This window comes from Nothobranchius furzeri, chromosome 6 (assembly GCF_043380555.1).
Source record: "Nothobranchius furzeri strain GRZ-AD chromosome 6, NfurGRZ-RIMD1, whole genome shotgun sequence".
Lineage (NCBI taxonomy): Eukaryota > Metazoa > Chordata > Actinopteri > Cyprinodontiformes > Nothobranchiidae > Nothobranchius > Nothobranchius furzeri.
Window position 1 is genome coordinate 69,864,665 of NC_091746.1, and position 21,524 is coordinate 69,886,188.

Sequence of the window (21,524 nt, forward strand, 5' to 3'; positions counted from 1 at the left end):
GAAAGCTTAAGATCACAGAGAGCATGACTGTTTGTTGTAGATGTTACAGGATCAAAAACTGATTTGAATGGAAGTCAATGGGACGTTTTGTCCGCTAAGATCAGTCTGTTGATACACAAAAAGCATCGATACAAAAGCTTTTATTTTTTAGATCGTTCATAACATGACCAAGACTGATTTACAATAAACGCCCCAGGAAGAAAAAGTTGTTTATTTGGAAAATAACGCATTTTTTTCTGTTTGTTTTTCTTCATAAATTACAGAAATGACTGAGTGATCAAACTGGCATTTGTTAAAATCCTCAAAATGATGAAATTTTTATGTTTGACCAGGTCAAGGGTCACTGAGCTTACCAAACCAATTCCAAGTTCCAGTAATTAGGCCTAAATGTTTTGGAATGAATAAAATGACAGTGCTCACATGTAACACCTGCCTAATTCTGTTGTGTGTGTGTGTGTGCGCTCTGTCTTCTCCATCCCCAGTGAGTCATGGAGGATGGCTGCTTATACTGAGCCAGGATCCTCTGCAGGTTTCTTCCTGTTAAAAGGAAGTTTTCCTCTCCACGGTCGCTGCATGCTTGCTTAGTATGAGGATTGCTGTAAAGTCACTGACACTAGTCAGTGACTCGATGCAACCTGCTGGGTTCCTTATATAGGAAACTTCTTACTGATTGGCTTAAAGAGCAAGTCACCCCCAAATCAACTTTTTTTTGCTGATAAACTAAATAAACGAGTGTCTAATTGTGCTGTAGACACGTGTCGTCATTTATTTGGCACTTCAGTGCATCTTAGTTAAAATTTAAATATTCTGCCTAAAACTGTCTTGTGTTGTGCCGTTGTCAGGTAAAAGCTCTGCACTGTATTTTAATTTAAATCTGCCACCGCTATTGGCTAAGAGGTATGCTATGATGTAAACTGATACATTATGATGTCACAATGCTGTTGTGAGCCTGTGTGTGTGTGTTTGTTAGCGGCTCCGCCCTCTCGGTCTGCCAGGCAACGGCATTTGTTGCATTTTTCAAACATGAAGTGGGAGTGGAGCTAGACTCTGGTAGGGGGTGACTTGCTCTTTAATGACCTGACCTGTGTTGTATGTTTACTGTGTGAAGTTTTTAAAAAAAAGTTCATTTCCTGCATTTAAGTGGCATCATCTAGAGTGCTGCAACCCCCCAAGGCACTTTGAAAACCTTTCGTTCTCCAGCTCCTCCAGGCAGCGATCATGGCCGTCTCTGCCCACAGATGGCGGTCCTCTCCGGGAAAAGGCAGAAGCCACAGAAGAACCCAAAGCTCCAGCACCCACAGCTGCTCCAGAGGAAGAGGAGGCCGAGCTTGAGGAGGAAGGAGGCAGAGCAGGCCTGGTCTTGGGCTTGAAACCGGCCGAGTCCAGACTTATCCCTACTGAACAAAACCGAACCCAGTGAGGAAGCACCTTGGAGTAAAACATGTGGCATGTTTGTGTGTGTTCGTTTTATTCACCTTTTAGTCTTTCTATCAGCTCCAGCTGAGAGCCAGACACCTCTCCTGACTCTTCTTCTATGGTTCCCTGCAGCTGCTTCAGCACTTCCTGTAACACAATGAGAAGGTCAAAGGTCAGCCAGAGAATGTGTTTCTCAATGCCAAGGAACCTCGCCTTGATGTACTGGCCCCGCCCCGGTTGTCATCAGGAGCCGCCAAGACGTGTTCCAAAGTTCACGTTCTACCGAGGCGTGTGTTTTCCGTTTGTTAGCCGTTTAGTTAGCTGAGCAAGGACACACGGGAGGTGTCTTGTAGCCTAGCCTTTGGTCAAAAATGACCCAGAATACATCGCAGTATTTTCAAAAGGGACGGCAGATCAGAAGCCAGCAGCTACTTCGGGGACAATTTTCAAATTTAAAAATAAGTCAGCTAATTAAAAATGTTCTTTTTAGATCCAAAGAAGTTATCTATGGTAGTTAGTTGCTTAGTAGTTGCAGCTTCGGTGGCCAGCGGGCAGTAACTCACTTACATTTTTAATTTAATAAACATAAACACAATGTAAAAAGGTTAAAAGCTCGTTATATATTTATATTGAAACTAATACATATAAAATATAACGTTATCTCCCGTGTCACGTAACGTTACGTGGAAGCCGCGGTCATGTGATGCAAGTCTGTTCCATTTAACCGTTTTCTTTGACCAAGGAAGGACTGTGTCCTCGTAAGCAAGGCGCCTTGACATTGAGAAACACCATGAGAATCACACCTGTCAATCAACATTTATACAGCCACACACATGTACAGAAGCATGCACGCATGCACTAATGCGTGCACACACATACGTGCATCCAAGTAAACTTGCACACACATGCAAGGGCAGTATGAAGAAAAGAGAAATGAGCAACTTGAGGTAATTTAGGGAGTCAAGGACACAGCTTGGAGGCTAGTGTCCAGCTAAAAGCAAGCAGGGAGCTCATCTTATGCAGCTGCCAAGTGTTGGACATAATGCCTGACTGGTTGGATGTGCCTGGAAAACATCACCAGAGACTCAACTGGCTCCTCTTGATGTGGAGGAGCAGTGGGTCTACTCTGAGCCCCTCCCAGATGATCCAGCTTCTCCCTTTATCACAAAGGCTGATTTACCCTTCATCAGCTCAAGTTAGGAGTTGCACCAGTTAAAGAACACCTTCTGTCATGGTTATATTATGGTTTATTATTAGAGACAGCAGCAGCTCAGGAGGTAGAGCAGGTTGTCCAGTAACCGGAACGTTGCAGGTTCAATCCCGGCTCCAGACAGAGAATGCTGCTGTTGTGTCCTTGGGCAAGACACTTAACCCACCCTTGCATGCTGGTGGTGGTCGGAGGGACCTGTGGCGCCCATGTACGGCAGACCTTGCCTCTGACAGTGCACCCCAGGGCAGCTGTGGCTACACCATAGCTCATCCTCACCAGTGTGTGTGAATTTGTGCAATTGGATGAATGACTACTTGTGTTGTGAAGAGACTTGGGGGGTTCTAGAACCTTAAGAAGGCACTATACAAATAGAGCACATTTACCAGTTAAGTGGAGAGTGTTACAGACAAAAAAAGATTACTTTTATACTTGTTGATTAAATGTTAAAATGGCACTCCAAATTCCTTGTAAAAGATGGATACAATGCTTGCTGACTGCATGCTAACTATTAACCCAGAAGGAGTTGGTCAAGTCCGACCCTGAAATGGTCTGCGCTCGGAAACTGCCAAGTTTCATTAGTGCATTTTCTGAGATGGGTACCAACTGGACTCATACTACGATGTGGCACTCTGAAGCCGATGTTGCTCACATGTTAGTCCAGCTGCAGAAATTCACTGTTACCAATTCAGAGCTCTCTGGTGTTAACCGTAGGGAGAAACGTTTCCTCCCGGAGTTCTTTCCCCATTGCTAATGCACTTGGTTCTACTTTTAATTTGAGCTTGTTAGCCCAACATAGACGCTGTCAAACGTCATGTCATCGAGCTTGAAGGGTAGGTCCCTTCCCTGAGTAAGCTGGCGATTCACCAACATCATGGGATGAGGCTGCTAGGCACTTCTGACTTCCATTCTATGGTGGTCCTGAACACGCACAGCGAGGGGTTGCATAAGACCAGTGCTGCGGTAAATGAACTATGCTCATTGGTCTCGAACGATTACACCCACACCCAGCTGCTGACCACTTGCCTGTCCGACTATGGCTATGCTATTCCACTTTGGGCCGACCCCGACGCTAGAGAGCTAGCGTTCATCATCAACTTGCCGGTCATGTCCCCAGGGGATATCTACCAACTGAAGGAAGTGGTCGATGGTAACTGGGTGGATGATACTCAAGTCAAATTGCATGCGCTGCCAGGTGGTCGCTTTCCATGATGACACGTCAGACGTTCTTCTGGTCTCTGACCTGCGTGTGTGTTCTTCTCACGCGACCTTCCCTTCCTTTGTCCAGGAACCCCTTTTCTGCGTGACAAGACTGCAAGCTCGTGCGGTGTTGGGGCGATGGCAAAGGACTCTAAGTGTCTAATGACAGTTACTCCCCGATCGCATGTGTTACAGACCACTACTGTTATTGTTGGTCTGCGCTGGTTAGTCAGCACCCCTGCGCTCTAGGCCAATGTTTACTATGATCGCCATGACATCTCCACTTAGGTGGATCTGCGATACCAGACTTTGTGGGTGTCAGTCTCGCGTGGTGCTGTGGTCCACAGTGGTGAGGTCTCTATACTACTTGGATCCTGATGTTAAGCTGTCTCCTTTCTATGATATCTCCTCTGCTCTGTCTCCTGCTACAGTGAAAAGTGTCACTTTCGATGGTCCGACCATGGTTCAGGTTAGTGCTTTAGACAGAGTCCTGCATGAGCTTTCTTTAGGTTCTGGCCTCAGCTTTCAGCCTGTGACTCACTCCTGATCCTCTTCTGACTTTATTTTCCTCACTACACGTTTCAATTGCTGTCTTGTCACTTGGGTTGGCGTACGCGCTCTTCCATCACTTCTCTGCACGGTTGACCCTCGTGGGGGCCTCGATCTGTCTGTTGGGGAATCGATTAGACAAGGATCTGCTGACCAGGGTTCCACCTGGTATTCCCTAACCTCCGCCTGGTAACCCGCCTCTAATTCCACCTTCTCCTGCAGCGACATTAAGTGGGGGATGATTTTTCTCTCTTTATTTTAATCTCCCTCGTCCTCTGTTCTTTGTCGCCAGTTATCCAAGTTCTGTTTTGAGAGTATGCTGGTGTGCATGCATGTCATTTCATGTCTAAACATAACATGCAGACTTGGGTGGCTTTCATGTTGTCATGCTGTGGGTTTCTGAAGATCTGAGTTGACGACTTGTTTCATGACAGCAAAGAATGGTTAAATCTGCTAACTGTTAAGATAAATCCAAATTAAAAATTTCTTTTCATTTTCAATTTATAGATAGCTTTTAACATTTTTGACTTTTGTAATCAGGTGCATGTGTTTTATATTCACTATTTTTATTTTACATTTTTCAGTGTCCCTATTATGAGTTGGTGCTTTTTGGCGCTTACACATTAGCGTCCGCATGGTCGGAGTTTGGAGGGGCTGGATGGCGTGAGTTCGGCCTCTAACGGCGGTGTCGTATTCACATATAAATCAGTGACCCTAACCCTAACCCTTCTCAGGAATGTGGAAATCCCTGAGCCTGTGGGCGGAGTTTACTACACGCGGAAAAGTCCGCAGTGTCCTCCATTATAGCTAAACAAAGGCGGGCAAGAGATGTTTTGCCAGGCTTAAAGAACTTACGGTGGCAATTAGTAACTTTGATCAAAGTTATGCACTGAATCCTTCTCCAGAATTACTCGAGCAGCGCCTTGATTTGCAAGCCGAATTTGATCTTATGTCAACCAAAGAGGCTGAGCACTTATTACTACGCAGTCGTGGCTCATATTATGAATACGGTGACAAGGCTAATCGCTTGTTGGCGCATCAGTTACGACGTCAGGCCTCTTCACGTGTGATACCTGGTATTAAAAACTCTTATGATAATATTACTACAGATCCTTTGGAAATTAATTCTATCTTTAAAGCATTTTACTCTTTGTTGTACAAGTCAGAATTTCCCACGGATAAAGCTAAAATGAATGAATTTCTTCAGTCTCTTTCAAACCCGGTTATCGGTACTCATAAGGCCGGGCAACTGGACTCCCCACTATCTGCTGATGAAGTATTAAAAGCTATTACAGCTATGCAGTCTAATAAAGCCCCAGGCCCGGATGGGTTTCCTATTGAATTTTATAAAACATTTATTGGTAAACTGGCACCTTTGCTTTTGTCTGTGTTTAACGAGTCCTTGGAATCAGGTTCATTACCTCCTACTTTCACGCAGGCCACCATAGCGCTCCTTCTTAAAAATGACAAGGACCCAACTTCCTGTAATTCTTACAGGCCATTATCTCTGCTTAATGCCGATGCAAAGGTATTGGCTAAAGTAATTGCGTCTCGCCTTGAGGATGTGCTTCCTCAAATTATCTCCGAAGAGCAGAATGGCTTTATAAAGGGACGGCAATTATTTTTTAATACCCGTACACTCTTTAACGTTATTTACTCAAAGCATCTATCTCAACTTCCTGAACTTGTGATTTCTTTAGATGCTGAAAAGGCTTTCGATAGGGTGGAGTGGGAATACTTGTTTGCAGTTTTGAAGAAATTTGGTTTTGGTGATAAATTCACTTCTTGGATTCAGCTTCTTTATTCATCCCCTAAAGCCAGTGTTCATACTAATGATGTTTATTCTGATTATTTTGCGCTGGGTCGTGGTTGTCGTCAAGGTTGCCCTTTGTCACCTTTACTCTTTGCCATTGCCATCGAGCCGCTGTCCATTACATTAAGATCTTCTTCTGTATTCAAGGGAATCCCCCGTAATGGAATTACACATAAAGTATCATTGTATGCGGATGACTTGTTATTATATATGACTGACCCTGCTCGCTCCATTCCTGCTGTTTTAAGTATTCTGGAGAACTTCAGCTCGTTTTCAGGTTATAAATTAAATTTAGGGAAAAGTGAGTGTTTTCCGGTTAATACGGCAGCACGTCAACTCCAACAGTCCGATCTACCCTTTCGTCTTAGTCCCTCTGGGTTTAAGTACTTAGGGGTTAACGTGACTCGCTCTCTATCTGGCCTTAAATCAGCAAATTTGTCTCCTCTTTTATCTAGGATCACATTTGATATTCAAAGATGGGGTAATCTCCCGCTTTCTTTAATCGGTAAGATTAATGTCGTTAAAATGAACATCCTACCAAAATTTTTATTTTTATTTCACTCAATTCCCTTATTTTTGCCTAAACATTTCTTTGCTTCACTGGACAAGATTATTGGTTCTTTTATTTGGGGAGGGAAGCCGCCTAGGGTTTCTAAAACGTTGCTGCAGCAATGCAGATTTAGTGGAGGACTTGCATTACCTAATTTTCTAGCTTATTACTGGGCCACTCACATTCAAAAACTCTGCTACTGGCTAAAATCTTCTGGTTCCTCGTGGTGTAAATTGGAGCTATTATCATGTAAGGGCTCCTCTTTACCAGCTTTGCTCTATTCCTCTTTACCCGTAAAACCCTCTTTGTATACTGATAATCCGGTGGTTCTTAACACACTCAAAATCTGGTTTCAGTTTAGACGACACAATAATTTTGTAATGCCATCCTCTTCGGGTCCTCTAACCAACAATCATTTGTTTCCCCCTTCACTTTTGGACACGACATTCTCAGTGTGGTGTGACAAGGGTATAGGACAGTTTAAACATTTATATGTGGATGGTGTGTTCGATAGTTTTCCCAATTTGTCTTCTCGTTATAATCTCCCTATTACCCATTTGTTTCGCTATTTTCAAATTCGAAATTTTGTTGCCAAGTGTTTCCCGAATTTCCCCTTTTTACCTCCAGAACAGCGGTGGGAAACTATGTTAAATTTTATTCCTCATCACAGAGGAACCATTTCGAAACTTTATGATGCTATTCTGTCTCTTAGTAACCACTCTAAGGTTAAGCTTAGGGATATATGGGAAGGAGAACTAGGAATTGGAATACATGAGGAGTCTTGGGAACAGGCTATAGCAAGGGTACGATCTAGGGTTGTCACGGTAACCGGTATAGCGGTAAACCCCGGTAAAAAAGTTGACAATAAAAATAACCGTCCAGTTTTTAAAAAACTATATTATCTCGGTGGGTTTACCGTGGCCGCGGTTTCGGCGCGATGACCCTTACCAGCCACCGTCGCTTCAGCTGAAGTTCCCGCTGCGCGCACACGCACTTTTTAATTTGCAACGGCACCAAAACTTTGAAGCTGAAATAATGGCCGAAGGAGGCGACGGCAGCGCCCAGGACATCCATCAGCCCTCAAAGAAGACTAAATCGGAAGTATGGGCATATTTGGGATTTCTGAAAAATGCTGAGGGACAGTTAATAGAAGACGGCTATCCCGTTTGCAGAACGTGCAGGAAACAAGTGTCTGCAGAAGGCAGCAACACTTCAAATCTCATGGCACATCTGCGTGACGATCACCCACGTCTCCACAGCCGGTGCAAGGTAAGTTAACATTAGCATTTTAGCTTAAATGCATGACGCGAGGACTTTTGGTTGAGGGAGAATGCAACGAGTCACTATATACTGCAGCCGCAGCGTCCTCTGGCAGCATTTAAACCGTGTCACGGACACCCTGTTGCTGGATGAAGCATCTTATTTGTTGATGATGAAGAGAAATATACAATTAGTTCCTTGTCATGGATTTGTTTACTTATTCAATGCCATTTATACTTGAACATTTGGATTTGATTACATAGTGTAGTAGTTATTTTAGTAATTTGTTTAAAGTGGCTATTTATTTTAAATACATATTTTTTAAGGTTGACTTGTACAGTGCTCAAGTCAAGTGTGGACTGGAGTTTTAGATTTTCATTTTGATAATGAAGAAAACAAGTATATGAGAAAACAAGTGGTGTTTCTTTGATTTGTTTACATATTGTTTATGTTTTGAATGTTTGGATTTGTATAATTTAAACCTGCACTGACTACTGTAACATGTTCCAGAAAAATAAGCTGTTTGTTCCTTTACTTGTGAAAAGTTGCACTTTTGCTAAGGCTTTGTGTTATTTTAGGTTTAATAAACACTGTTAAACCTTTTCAGAACTATTTCAGTTTGTGTAGAACAGGACTATCAATGCTTTCTGAACATATGCAACACCGTTTAAAAAATACCGCGATAATACCGAAAACCGTGATAATTTTGGTCACAATAACCGTGAGGTTAAATTTTCATACCGTGACAACCCTAGTACGATCTTCCACCTCCTGCGCTCGTCTTGGACTTATCCAATTTAAGGTCATTCATAGGGTGCATTTCTCTAAGTCCAGACTTTCTGAACTGTATCCGGAAGTGGAAAATAAATGTGATAAATGCCAGGGTTCTCCTTGTCACCTTAGCCACATGTTTTTTTTGTGTCCTGAGTTACAACGTTTCTGGACAGGGTATTTTGCTATTATGTCAACTGTTCTTGGGGTAACTCTTCATCCTTGTCCTCTGATTGCGGTATTCGGGATTCCTGACCGCTCACTTATACTGGACTCCACACAAAAGGATATCATTGCCTTCACATCCTTATTAGCGAGACGTTTGATATTGTTACATTGGAAGTCTGCTAAGTGTCCTACTGTTTCCCAGTGGCTTAAAGATGTCATGTTTTTTTTAAAACTTGAAAAAATTAAATATACGCTGAGAGGGTGCACGGCCAGTTTTTTTCATAAGTGGCAACCCTTTATCTCTTATTTTACTAGTTTAGAGGTATTACCTGTTTAATTGTACTTCTGTTATTGTTATATTCCGGTAATATGTTTGACGGTTGTGTTGATCTGCGTGGGACGGGGGGGGGGGGGGGGGGGGGGGGGGGCTTTGTTTTTTTTTTTTTGGTATGGTTTTTTTGTCTAATTGTCTTGTCCCCCCCCCCTTTTTTTTGTTGTTGTTCTGTCTGATTGTTGTTATTTACCTAGAAAAAAATGAAGAATGGTTAATTGTATTTTGGTAATTGCAAGTACTGTTGTTTTCTTCTTTCAATAAAAATATAATTAAAAAAAAAAAAAAAAAAAGAGATGTTTTGCTTTTGGAGACTCTGAACCACATAATTTTATTAATTTGCCGTGTGTGTCCTCATAATCTTGTGACACACACACACACACACACACACACACACACACACACACACACACACACACACACACACACACACACACACACACACACACACACACACACACACACACACACACACACACACACACACACACACACACACACACACACACACACACACAGCTATTCTCTTCTCCCGTTCCAACACTGATCTGCAGCTCTGGAACAGCAGCTCTGTGCTACAGACAGAAATTTACTCAACAGCAAAAACATAAATTGCGCATGTGTAACGTATCAAAGGTCAAATGTTCACCAACAAATTGACCAGAAAGTAACCTTTCATCTGAAGACATAAACCCACAGTCCGTCTGGCCTCCAAATCCAGAAAGTTCTGCTCAGTTCCTGTTTCCGTACAAGAGGACAAAACATCTTTGCTCACTGCTGAATCCCCACTCTAAATAAATGTCAACCTACTCGAAGTCCCTACTGACTTTAAAACTCAGAAGTTGGAAAAATCATGTGTTGAATGAACAAGATGTTTAAATCAAATGTTTGAATAATCTGTGCTCTAATTAATATTAATATACTCGAACACATTAAAATAAGTAACATTCACTTCACATAAGCGTTTAAAACATTCTCATTCCCACAAAGAGTTAACCTCTCGGAGGATTGGAGTGAAGTGTGTGTGTCTGCTCTGTCTTCTCGATCCCCAGTGAGTCGTGGAGGATGGCTGCTTATACTGAGCCGGGATTCTCTGGAGGTTTCTTCCTGTTAAAAGGGAGTTTTTCTCTCCACTGTCGCTTTATGCTTGCTTAGTATGAGGATTGCTGTATAGTCACTGACACTAGTCAGTGACTTGATGCAATTAGCTGGGTTCCTTATATAGGAAACATTATTTCTGATTGGCTTAATGAACTGTGAATTGGAATGTTTATTATGTGAAGTGCCGTGAGACGACTCTTGTCGTGATTTGGCGCTATATAAATAAACTTGAATTGAATTGAGTGAAGGCGTGACGTCTGAGAAATGTTTTGATAAAGTCCTCAAACGTGTCAAATTCTCATTTGCCAAATTTATCAACAATGTGGTTTTAACGAACCAGAAATTACTTCACGATTAATTCAGTTTCCAGCTGACTCCCGATTCGGCCAAATCGGGGAAGAAGCCTTCTGAAACCATCTACTCCTTTGACCTTAAGTCAAAAGCCTTTGTGACGCTGCGGGTGATTACAGACAACAGCTCTTTTCAGAGCTACTTCACACCTGAGACACCTAACCTGCAGACCCCCGAGTTGCATCCCATGGCTGGGGAAGCTGAACTCAAAGGAAGCTACTAATCTTTGAGTCTTGTGGCCTCGACGTCCGGTGACTCACCACTCGGGCCGCCCTTCCTCTAGACCGCCGGGAGCAACTCATACAAAAGGGTCTTGTAGGCTGCACACTGGCATCGGATGGTTTTTATGAACAAATCTGTAAAACATCTAGTTCCATTACAATACCCCATACATCACATTAATCCACTTCATATCCATCATTCCATTCACACCTTGTCTTGTGTAACGTGATGAAGGAGCCATTTCTCGAGGTTAATATCCTCTAACCACAGTTCCCTTTGACACGGCGCCAGAGTGCATGAAACAGCCTCAAGGTCATGCATTCGCTTCTAAACTGTTTACGTTCCAGCAAGGAAGACAGAAGATGAAGACTCTTTTCTTTTCTTTCATTAGATCAAAGAACTCTATTTTCAATAAAGCTAATCAAAATAACTGATGGTCAATAATACAATGTGACCGATCTGTGAAATCACAATATTATGATTAATATGTTTTAATAAGTAAATGACTTATTCTAGTCACTAGACACACTGATACACTAAGGTAAATAATCACACGACCCATTGCTGTTGCTGATCCAATCAGAACCTTCCCCGTCTGAAGCGTGGCAGAGTCTCTGTGGTATTTATAAATCTGTCAGCTTTGATTCGTCCAGAATCAAAAACATCCAGATAAATAAAACGGTTCCAACGCCATCTTAAGTCCAGTATTCAAGATCCCTTGGAGTTCACCGCATGTTAAGCGAAGTATGGACATGCCATCTGTACTTTTCTTTTTAAGCTAAGAACTATCAAGCTGGGAAAAATCTGTCGTTGTTATCAACCAACAACGGTTCCTTCAGAATAAAAGCTGAACCCGCAGACCCAAGGACGGTCCTCTTTTTGACGCTGTGAAACACCTGTCGCTTTTTACCTGGAGACAATCCAAGGACTAGTCTGTCATGCTGTGATGCTGTACCATTGGCTCCAGTACCAGAAGGAAGGTCCGAGGACCTGGGCATTCTGGATCCATCGTGGAGGTCTCACTGAAGGGTATGTGGAAGCGACAAAACTGGCGTCTCATGTGTTTATGACCAAGGGGCTCAAACTTGATCAGTTAGGAGCAAAACATCATCTCCCACTCAACTTTGCTTCTCCGGATGCGGAGGTTCTGAACTTGACATTATTCACACACACTATTCACCTCACACTTCATTCCAACATTCATCATTAGTGAGTTAGTGGTGTTAAATTGTTTAAAATTATTTAGTAAATAAATTTCCTTAAACGTTTGAAAGTCTCTCTCTCTTCTCTTGTCTCTCAGTTAATGCAAAGTGTTATTATTATACTGTAATAAAAAGATCCAATCTTCTGATTTAAATAACCCAGTGTCCGTAAGATGGGATTCATACTAGATATGGATCTTTAATGTCTTATCGTCCTTAATTAAATGTAATTCTAATCCATTACACTTGTATAATCAGTAGTTTTGGGAAAATAAATAACTTCATTTTATGAACTATATACTGACTCTGTCTGAATTAATACGAAGTGTGTTTATGGCCCCTGAATAAGTAAAGTAACTATAATCTTCTGATTAAACACTGAAAGATCAATCAGGTTGATATTTCATATTTATATGGAATTATCACATCTAATTGATCATTTAAACAAATATGTAGTCAATCATCACACTATACACGCTTACAAAAAATAAAAAATTATGAACAAAAAGTTCTACTAAAAAGAAAAGTTTTTAGTCCTTAAAACTGCCTGTAGGTTGGTGTCCTGTGTGTGTTTTTGGTGATGTACTGAGTTCCACCAGATGTCCTTGTTGCCAGAGAGGACATCACTGCCATCTCCTACCATCTCTTGGCATGTGCTTCCCTCCAGCTCTGGATTATGCTCTGGGGTTCCTGCCTTCCGGCTTCGCCATGTTTCCTGCCTTCCGGCTTCGCTATGTTTCCTGCTTGCTTCTCCTCATGGTCCCTGCCTGTGGATATTGCTAAGTTTGGATTAGAATGTGCTGATTGGGATGTGTACTGGCTTTTCTGCTGTGTGAGGGTTTGGTTTTCCTCACTCTTGTTGCTTTTGGTGCCTTGGAACTAACCATCTTCATCAGCTGCAGGGGGATATGTAGCGTGGCTCAGGCCTGAATTTCATCAAGTAGCCGAAAGTTAACTTTCTTTAACACACAGGTCGTGCCAACCTGACACCAGGAGGTCCATTTTGAATATCTCCTAACTTGTGCATTACCCATATCACAAGACACCAACATGCCTGAGGACACAAGACTGCTTATCCATCTCCTTCTAAGAATGCTACCTTTAGTTTTGGCTCATAGAATAACTTTTCAAACTTACAAGGTATTTATAAACATTATGTTTACCTGCAACATATTTTAAAACTAAAGGGTTTTAATAATGATGAATGCTCTACAATAATGAATAATGAGTTGACACTAATGTTCATTCCTACAATGATTTCAGATTTCATTTAAACCAGATTAGTCTCCTTGCATAATTTAATATTGATTTATTGACCAGTATATTCACACATTAATATGATTATGAATGCTTAATATATTTACTTCACATTAATGTTTGACATTTTTACTCACGAAGAATTGCACGAGGGGATCAGTAAACAGTGTAAGGTCACTTGTATGCTCCACAGAAACAAAACTTAGCTAAAAGATGGTAGTGTTGCTGGACATTTTGTGCAGTTTTATGGCTTTATGTCAGACTCTGAACCAGGAAATGGCTGCAGGCAGTGAAACACAGGCACGAGATCCCATACCAACACGAGATCCCATACCAACACGAGATCCCATACCAGAGGTCAACTATGGAGTAAAAAGTGACTCCGCCCCCTAGCCAATCAGCGGTCAGAATCACAATGCCGGCCCGACTCAGCCTTGCCAGGTACCTCAGAGACTAAAAACAGGGAGGAAATAAAAGCAGAATATCGAACCGTGTCCTTGGGAACGGTGGTCGGGCCGAGCTGCATTAGTTCAAGTTGCTCTGAGTAGTGTTCCTGGAAAAACACCTTAGGTGCGGTGTGAACCTGCCACCCTCCAGTTACAGAGGGGACCTTAACCCCCACCAGTTCTAAATAAGGTAGAATGTTTTACCCTGAAGCCAAACCCAGCAGTCCTACCTGCTGTGGTGCTCACCTTCATGTTTGAGGCCTCCGTCTCCAGCTTGGTCAAATGGTTGGAGTTGTCCTGCAGCTCCTGTCTTAGGTTGGAGTTCTCCATTTTCAACACTTCAACCTGCCTTAGAAGCTGGTCATAGGATGCTGCTGCCATGTTGGACTGCTTACGTCTGACCTGCACAGATGGAAAGCCAACAGAACTCAGGGATTCAACTCAAATAAATACAGCTAAACGTCTATTGGAGCGTATGCCATCTTGTCTACGAGACAGACGGATCTACGTCACACTGTAACTTTACATTCATGGATTCGTCCATCTTGACTCGCGACAGGGAAGGCTGTTGTTGATTTTGCGTCAAGGAAGCTAAGTACTGTAAGTAAGCTAAACGCCTCTTTTTAGTAGCTAACATCAACAGAGAGCTAGATTCAATCATAGGTGTAGGAAAACCAGTAGTGATAATGATTTTATTACCTTTAGAACACGTATATATGTCACGTATTTGACCTCAGGTCAAAACACTGCTCTGCAACACTTGAGAGTGATTTCAGACACAACGGCTCATTTAGGGACCTTAGACGCCGTCTCCAGAAGATAACCCAGACTAGACGGGTCTCATTCTGAACTGCCTACGAGATCCCATACCAGAGGTCAACGCCATCAACAGTGTCCATCTCAAACTCCTGACCCCCTGGATCATTGGGGGTCTACACACATGGGTGTGTAGACCGTCAAAAAATGCATCGGATGGTTTGATAGTCTCCATACTCCAGTGTTACTTGTGGAGTACCACAGGGTTCAGTGCTTGGACCAATTCTTTGTACTACATATATACATATATATATATATATATATATATATATATATATATATATATATACATATATATATATATATATATATATATATACATATATATATATATATATATATATATATATATATATATATATATATATATACACATATATATACATATATACATATATATACATATATATATATATATATACACATATATATATATATATACATATATATATATATATATATATACATATACACATATATATATATATATATATACATATACACATATATATATATACATATATATATATATATATACATATACATATATATATATATACATATATATATATATACATATACATATATATATATATATACATATATATATATATATACATATACATATATATATATATACATATACATATATATATATATATACATATATATATATATATACATATACATATATATACCGTAAATCCTCTAATACAGGCCGGTATTCAATTAAAGGCCGGGTCTCCAATTTTGGCCGGTGTCAGAGTCAGCGGAGGTAAATAATGGCCGGTCTCTTATTGTGGCCGGATGGAATGTGGTAACAAGCAAGTACAAGCGTCCCAGCGGCAGGGTTATAGTCCCTAAATCAACCAGCAGGGGTTCACGCAGACATTTATTAGGCTTTTTCTTCAAGCTTTATAACGCTTCAGACACGATCCTCTATCACGCTCCTACCACACAGAGTCACGGTGTCAGTTAACCATGCTAATTCAACCCGCTCCACAGAACACACATCACCTTCCCTGTGGCTTACATAACACTCACACAACACGCAAATCAGCACATAGGAACTAGCAGAACGATAGGAAACACATATAACACAATACCCAGAATGCACCTGGCTTACAACCCCAGCCAGGTCATTACACTATCAAGTTCAAAGAGAATGTGCTGATTATGCTGCAGAACACTATGGGGAGCAGCAGTAGGGGGTGTATGAACTACAGTAATCCCTCGTTTATCGCGGTAGATGCGTTCCAGACCTGGCCGCCATAGGTGAAAATCCGCGAAGTAGGGACTCCCAGCATGCCCCTCGCGGGGATTCCCTCCACGTCGCATCTACGTCACAAACCGCGGCTATAAACGGAAGTCGCCTTTACAGCTCAGTCATCGTTTCTTCAGATTCATGATCAGAGTTTCCAACCTACCGATCAATCCAACGAACTATCAGCTCATAGTAAGTTATCTTACTTACTTCTGGAAAGCCCGGCATTTCTGTGTCACTTCGTTGACGCTCGAACGCTCGGGGGTTTCCTAGAGCAGCCGGCGTTTCACCGACGCTCTCACTTCCGCGTCTGTGAAACCACGCTCCCTATTGAATTATCGTATGATCACATTCTCTGTGATCAGCAATGCGCTGTGCCAGACCGTAGGTACTGACACGCGATCGTTCATGTCGGTTCAATTCCTTTAATGTTTTCTGTCTTTTATTTGCGCCTGATGCATTTCGCTGCATGCTGTGGAGCGGGGCGGTGCGCGCATCAACTTGTCCTCCAACGCACTGATCACTGATACGGCCGCCAAACAGCGAGCGCTCCGCTGTTTTTGCGGTCGGTAGATATTTTAGAACTGCAGTTCAAAGGTAACTCATGAGGTGAATATATATGAACCCAGGCAGCAGTTTTTCTTTAGGATTGAGAGGAGATGCAGGAAGATAATAAACAGACAGGACAGAAAAATAGTCAAATAAAAACAAGTTAGTTTTTGTACCTGCTGTTGCAACAAACAGACACCACTGAAGGTCATCAGAAGTGAGGAACAGAAAATGAAATAATTATTTTAATGTTTAGAGCAGCAGGAACTCCGAGAGGCTGCAGGCACATCAGTGAGTTTGCGGCTGCTGCGCAGGGGGAGGGGGGAGAGGGCTGAAGCAGAAACTACCGTTGTTAAAAGAAATGTGTTTAACTTTGAAAATGTGGGCACAATTTTAATTGTCAAAAACTCCAGCAAACCATTAGTTCATTTTGCTCAAATAGAAATAGAGGCCTGCCTCTAATACTGGCCCTCCTTCCAATAAAGGCCTGGAGCTTGATGAGCTTGAGTCAAATACAGGCCCGGGCCTGTATTAGAGGATTTACGGTATATACATATATATATATATATATATATATATATATATATATATATATATATATATATACGCTTTATGTATTTAGCAGACGCTTTTGTCCAAAGCGACTTACAAGTGATAATCGGCATGTTGCCCTTGAGGCCAACAACAACAACAACAACGACTTGACATCAATCATGGAGAGGAGGGAACAAAGGAGTGGGCGGTAGAGAGGGGGGATGGATGCAGGGAAGGTGCTAGTTAAGAAGATGATCTCTGAAGAGCAGGGTCTTCAGGAGTTTCTTGAAAATTGAAAAGGAAGCCCCTGTTCTGGTAGTGCTTGGAAGGTCATTCCACATTTGTGGAACGATGCATGAGAAAAGTCTGGATTGTCCTGAGCGTGGTGTAGGCACTGCTAGCCGACGATCCTGTGATGACCGGAGCGGCCGGGCTGAGACGTAAGCCTTTGCAAGAGGATTCAGGTAGATGGGAGCCGTACCATCTCAGGCTTTGTATGCTAGTGTTAGCAATTTGAATTTGATGCGTGCTGCTAGCGGTAGCCAGTGGAGCTCAATGAACAGAGGGGTGACGTGTGCTCTTTTTGGCTGATTGAAGACCAGACGCGCCGCTGCGTTCTGGACCATTTGAAGAGGTCTCACAGTGCAGGCTGGAAGACCAGTTAGAAGGGCATTGCAGTAATCGAGGCAGGAGATGACAGTAGATTGCACCAGGAGCTGGGTGGCATGTTATGTATATATATATATATATATATATATATATAAATATATGCTTCCAATTGGTATAATAATTACACAGCATGAGATAAACTTCCACTGTTACGCTGACAATACTCAGTTATATCTAACCAATAACCCTGACGAACCTAATCGGTTAGTTAGATTACAGGCTTGTCTTGAAGACATAAAAAAATTGAATGACTAAACTTTCTGCTACTGAATCAAGACAAGACTGAAGTTCTCATCTTTGGACCTGAAATTCAGAAAAGGAAATTGCTTAGTCAGTCACCTGACCTGAATGGTATTACAGGGTTTTTCCTGGCTCAAATTGAGGCAGAGGTGGTACCATCCTGACCATGCGCCAGCACATGCATACTCTGTGCATTCAACTGCCTCACTTTTTTAAAGGCAAAATATTATGAAAGGCACAATAATATGCATTAGATTTGTGTTTAGTTCCCTTTGTCCCATCTGATATTTATAGTTAAAAATATTTTTAAATATTTGACCTACATTTCAGTAACATTTTAGGTTTGTATTAATAATCCTCATCTTGGTCAACATTTACATTTTGCCTTGGCCCCCAAAGTGCCTTGAAAAGGCCCTGGGTGTGTGACTGAGTTTTGAAGGTGATCTGAATTGTATCAGATGTATAAATATTACATGTGTATAACTTATTGTTTTATACAGGTAAAAAAAGCGTAGTGGAGATAAATCTACCTGCATTTTACTTTCAAACACTTTGTTTTGTTTTGTTGTTTTTATTTAACTATTTCCTGTCCTGTGTTTCTCATCTTCCTGCATCTCCTCTAAACTCTCCAGAAAAACTGCTGCCTGGATTCTTACTTTTTCACCTCATCAGTTACTTTTGAGCAGATCAAAGGGATCTCCTGACCGTAAAGTGGAATGCGCGTTTCGATGCTGCGTCAGTGAGGTGACATCACCGCAGCACACAATGAGCAGAGCGCGTCAGGAACAATTACAAGACAGGACCAGAGGATATAAACAGATATGAATGATCATGTGTTAATAATAGTTTTGTTGCACCACCTTGAGAATGTATCGTACGCCGGACGCAGTGGGCGCACCAACGATCAGCGCTCTGCATCCTCTCCGCTCAACAGAATCCCGCTACGCTGAGAGTCCATAAATATTGCAATATAGACAGAAACTGGATCTTTCCCTGAAATATATCTAGCCCCCATAACTCGATCCCTGCTCCTGGATGAAAAACTGGACATTTTGATCAATATAGCTGGGGGCAGAGTGAAATCAGGCTGGGGCAGCACAAAAATAGCTGGAGGCCGCCACTACGCAAATGTGAACACAGGCAAACCCTGCATTATATTAGTCTCTGAGAACAAAGTAAGGAACCTTGGTGTTATCTTTGACCAGGACATGTCTTTCAAATCCAAAGTTAAACAGGTTTGTAGGATTTCCTTTTTCCACCTTCGTATTATTGCTAAGATAAAAAGCATCCTTTCCAGGAGTGATGCTGAAAAACTAGTTCATGCATTTATTACATCAAGACTGGATTACTGTAATTCATTACTCTCAGGAAGTCCACAGAATGTAGTTAAAAGTCTTCAGCTTGTCCAAAATGCTGCAGCTAGAGTTCTGATGAGAATTAAAAAGAGAGATCATATCTCTCCTAGGGCCGTCGCGGTAACCGCAAGAAGAAAATATCGCGATATTAAGAAACCCACCGCGCTGCAGGACGTGCCACCGCCATTACCGCACTTGATTAAATCTCGCGACAGCGCATGCTGAGAGGTAAAGTCCGTGCTGATCGAGGAGATAGTACACATGGAAGATGGAGGGAGCAGTGCCAGTGCGTCAGCTGCAGCCCAGCCAGAGACCTTGGAGCAGGCAGTGCTGCCACCAGCGGCAAAGAAAAAAACGTTTGGAGACCTGCTGAAGTCACGGACAAGGACGTCTTCTGCAACCGTCCCGAAGAGAGTTAGAGCCGAGCTGGAGCTCACTCGCTACCTGCAGGAGGAACCCATTGACCCTAATGAAAACCCTCTGACATGGTGGCGCAACAACCATGAGAGATTTCCATTGCTCTCCAAAGTCGCACGTAAGTACATGTGTATTTGCGCAACAAGCGCACCACCCGAGAGGGTTTTTAGTGTCGCTGGAAATGTTGTCACCCCTCTCAGATCCTCTCTCAAACTGCATAAAGTTAACATGCTGGTTTTCCTTGCGCGTAACAAGGACATGACCGAGTTATGTTATTCTTGTGTGTGAAAGTGAAATGACAGTGCCTAGGACATCTCATTTTGTATACTTTATTTTAAACTACAAAACAAAACGGGCACTTTTTTTTATTTCTGTTATATGTTGCAGCCAAATTTGCATTTCAAAATTAAACCTCCTGAATGTCATTTTTAAGTTCAGTCAGAAAATGCCGTAACTGCCCTTCGATCTGCATTCAATAAAGTGTTAAAAACGGCCATGTATTTTTTCTAACATTTTTTAAATGTGTACGCACAATGTTTCAAAGGAAATATTGCCATGAGTTTAGTAATCAACAAACAAATTTGCTAAGTACATATATAAAAACAGGGTGCAATAATATCGCATACCGCAATATTGAGCTGCCCTGACTCACCGCAGGGGGAATTCCTCAACCGCGACAGCCCTAATCTCTCCCGTCTTAGCTTCCCTACATTGGCTGCCTGTTAAATTCAGAATAGATTTTAAGATCCTTCTTCTCACATATAAAGCTCTTAATAATCAAGCTCCATCATACAGTGTGGAGTGCGCTCATGTGAAACCAGCAACACAAAATGAAAGGGCAGATGATCAATAACTGTACAAAAAAAGATGGAGAACAGATGGATGAGAGCTGAGCAGAGAAAATATCTTATTTTGAAACATCGGAGGTGAAGTAACATTTCAGGAGCGAATAAGAAGAAGGGGGCGGTCCCGTGCACAAACCAAAACGCCCCTTTTAGCGGCTGGCCGGATGATATTGCCATGGGGATGGGTCAAAGGCAGAGATGAATTTCACCAGTGTGTGATGATGACAATGGGACTTTAACTTAAAAATCGGCTTAGATATCGGCCACCAGCTGACCATGACTTCTACATATAAATAAAGAAAAACCCATATCGGTAGTGCAGAAAACCTCAGACAGCTTTTTAAACTCTGGGGGGCCAACTTGAACACACACACACACACACACACACACACACACACACACACACACACACACATCGGCGGCGCTGGTCAAAAAGGGCTGTTTCTCCTAAGTGTGAGCGGCTTCCCCTCCAGACAGTGAATCAGCGATGCGAGCTGCCACCATCTACAACAGCAGAGGCGGTTTTGTGTGAACGTCTGAGGAGCTGATCAAGGACCTTTCTCTAGCAACTGCCACCGCTGGACACTGCCTGGCCCTGCGGTATCTTCTGAAGACCTACAGGCTACCCATGTCCTACAGACCTCCTTCTGCAGCCAGACTGCTCCACTAACATGTGACATCCACCAGAGGGCTCAAGGGTTACCACCACAAGTAGCATCAGATACCTTATAGCCGCAGCTAGCAGTGGTTCCCTCTTTATGTGTATTTTTAAGGTAGCAATAGTAGTAGCACTAGAGTACTACCAGCTTGTGGTACCACACAAAACTGAGATACCACAAGTCTACAGTATCACACAATACTACAGCACAACCACATTGATCTGGCATCAGTACATTACCCATCAGCTGTCTGATGTCATAACTGATTTTAGGTCAGATCAATACCCCCACCCCCAAATCAGACATTTGCTCTCCCACCCATCATCTGATCC

At 42.2% G+C, this 21,524-nt stretch overlaps 1 protein-coding gene across 3 annotated transcripts in view; it reads right to left on the reverse strand.

The window, feature by feature from the left end:
• Nucleotides 1-21,524, reverse strand: part of apc (APC regulator of WNT signaling pathway) — a 45,624-nt gene that overhangs the window by 16,421 nt on the left and 7,679 nt on the right. For 2 of the 3 annotated variants that reach the window (XM_015943292.3, XM_015943291.3), the window contains exons 2-4: nucleotides 14,091-14,246; nucleotides 1,476-1,563; nucleotides 1,187-1,397 (exon numbers count right to left, since the gene is read on the reverse strand). In XM_015943292.3, the coding sequence (XP_015798778.3) occupies nucleotides 1,187-1,397; nucleotides 1,476-1,563; nucleotides 14,091-14,225 (434 nt within the window). In that variant the 5' untranslated portion in view covers nucleotides 14,226-14,246. The remainder of the gene's footprint in view (nucleotides 1-1,186; nucleotides 1,398-1,475; nucleotides 1,564-14,090; nucleotides 14,247-21,524) is intronic. The other variant, XM_015943293.3, reaches the window with a different exon arrangement.